The sequence below is a fragment of the Buceros rhinoceros genome, unplaced genomic scaffold (genome assembly GCF_000710305.1).
Source record: "Buceros rhinoceros silvestris isolate BGI_N320 unplaced genomic scaffold, ASM71030v1 scaffold37234, whole genome shotgun sequence".
NCBI lineage: Eukaryota > Metazoa > Chordata > Aves > Bucerotiformes > Bucerotidae > Buceros > Buceros rhinoceros.
In genome coordinates, this window is record NW_010409501.1 from 35,439 (window position 1) to 36,027 (window position 589).

Below are 589 nucleotides of genomic sequence, written 5' to 3' on the forward strand. Positions count from 1 at the left end.
CTTTCCCTCTCTGCATCAACCTTACCTGAAGACAGCAAAGTGAAGATGATTAGGACAATCAAAATCACTGTCTTCATGATTACAGCAGTTCAGCAAGGATCCTCTCTCTACCCTGAAGCTCTGCAGTCTCATACCAGGAATTCCACAGCGATGACCAAAGCTTCAGGAAGATAACAAAGGGGGTTTAGGCATCAACAAGGATAAACCAAGATTTAAGAAAAAAGCCCAAACTATCAAAGGATGGCATATCCTGGTATGCAAAGGAGAAAGGGACAGTGTCCTAATCCTATCCACAGACGGAAAATTTCCATGCATTTTCTGCTTTGTTATAAACAGACATAGGAAGAAATGTAAGCTTCTGCTTTTGAAATAAATTGTGTTTCTCCAGTTTCAGAAGGCATCAAATTGCCTTTGGAAGATAGGAAAGACTTACACCTATCTTACAGAAATGGTATCTAAAGCTAAGTGAATTGTCCTGACTACTGCACATATCTCTACAGAATATTAAAGGGTCCTTCTTATTTTTTCACCTGATAATGAGTAATTTTAAACAAAAAGTAATCCTACGCTTCTCTAAGAATCTGAACAG

The 589-nt window shown here is 38.4% G+C and overlaps 1 protein-coding gene across 1 annotated transcript in view; it reads right to left on the reverse strand.

Annotated features, from left to right (window-relative positions):
* The window catches only part of LOC104492671 (melanotransferrin-like), a 13,466-nt gene extending 13,360 nt beyond the window's left edge, over positions 1-106 (reverse strand). The window contains exon 1 of the mRNA XM_010135256.1: positions 26-106. Within this exon, the coding sequence (XP_010133558.1) occupies positions 26-77 (52 nt within the window). The 5' untranslated portion in view covers positions 78-106. The remainder of the gene's footprint in view (positions 1-25) is intronic.
* Positions 107-589: the final 483 nt, after the last annotated feature.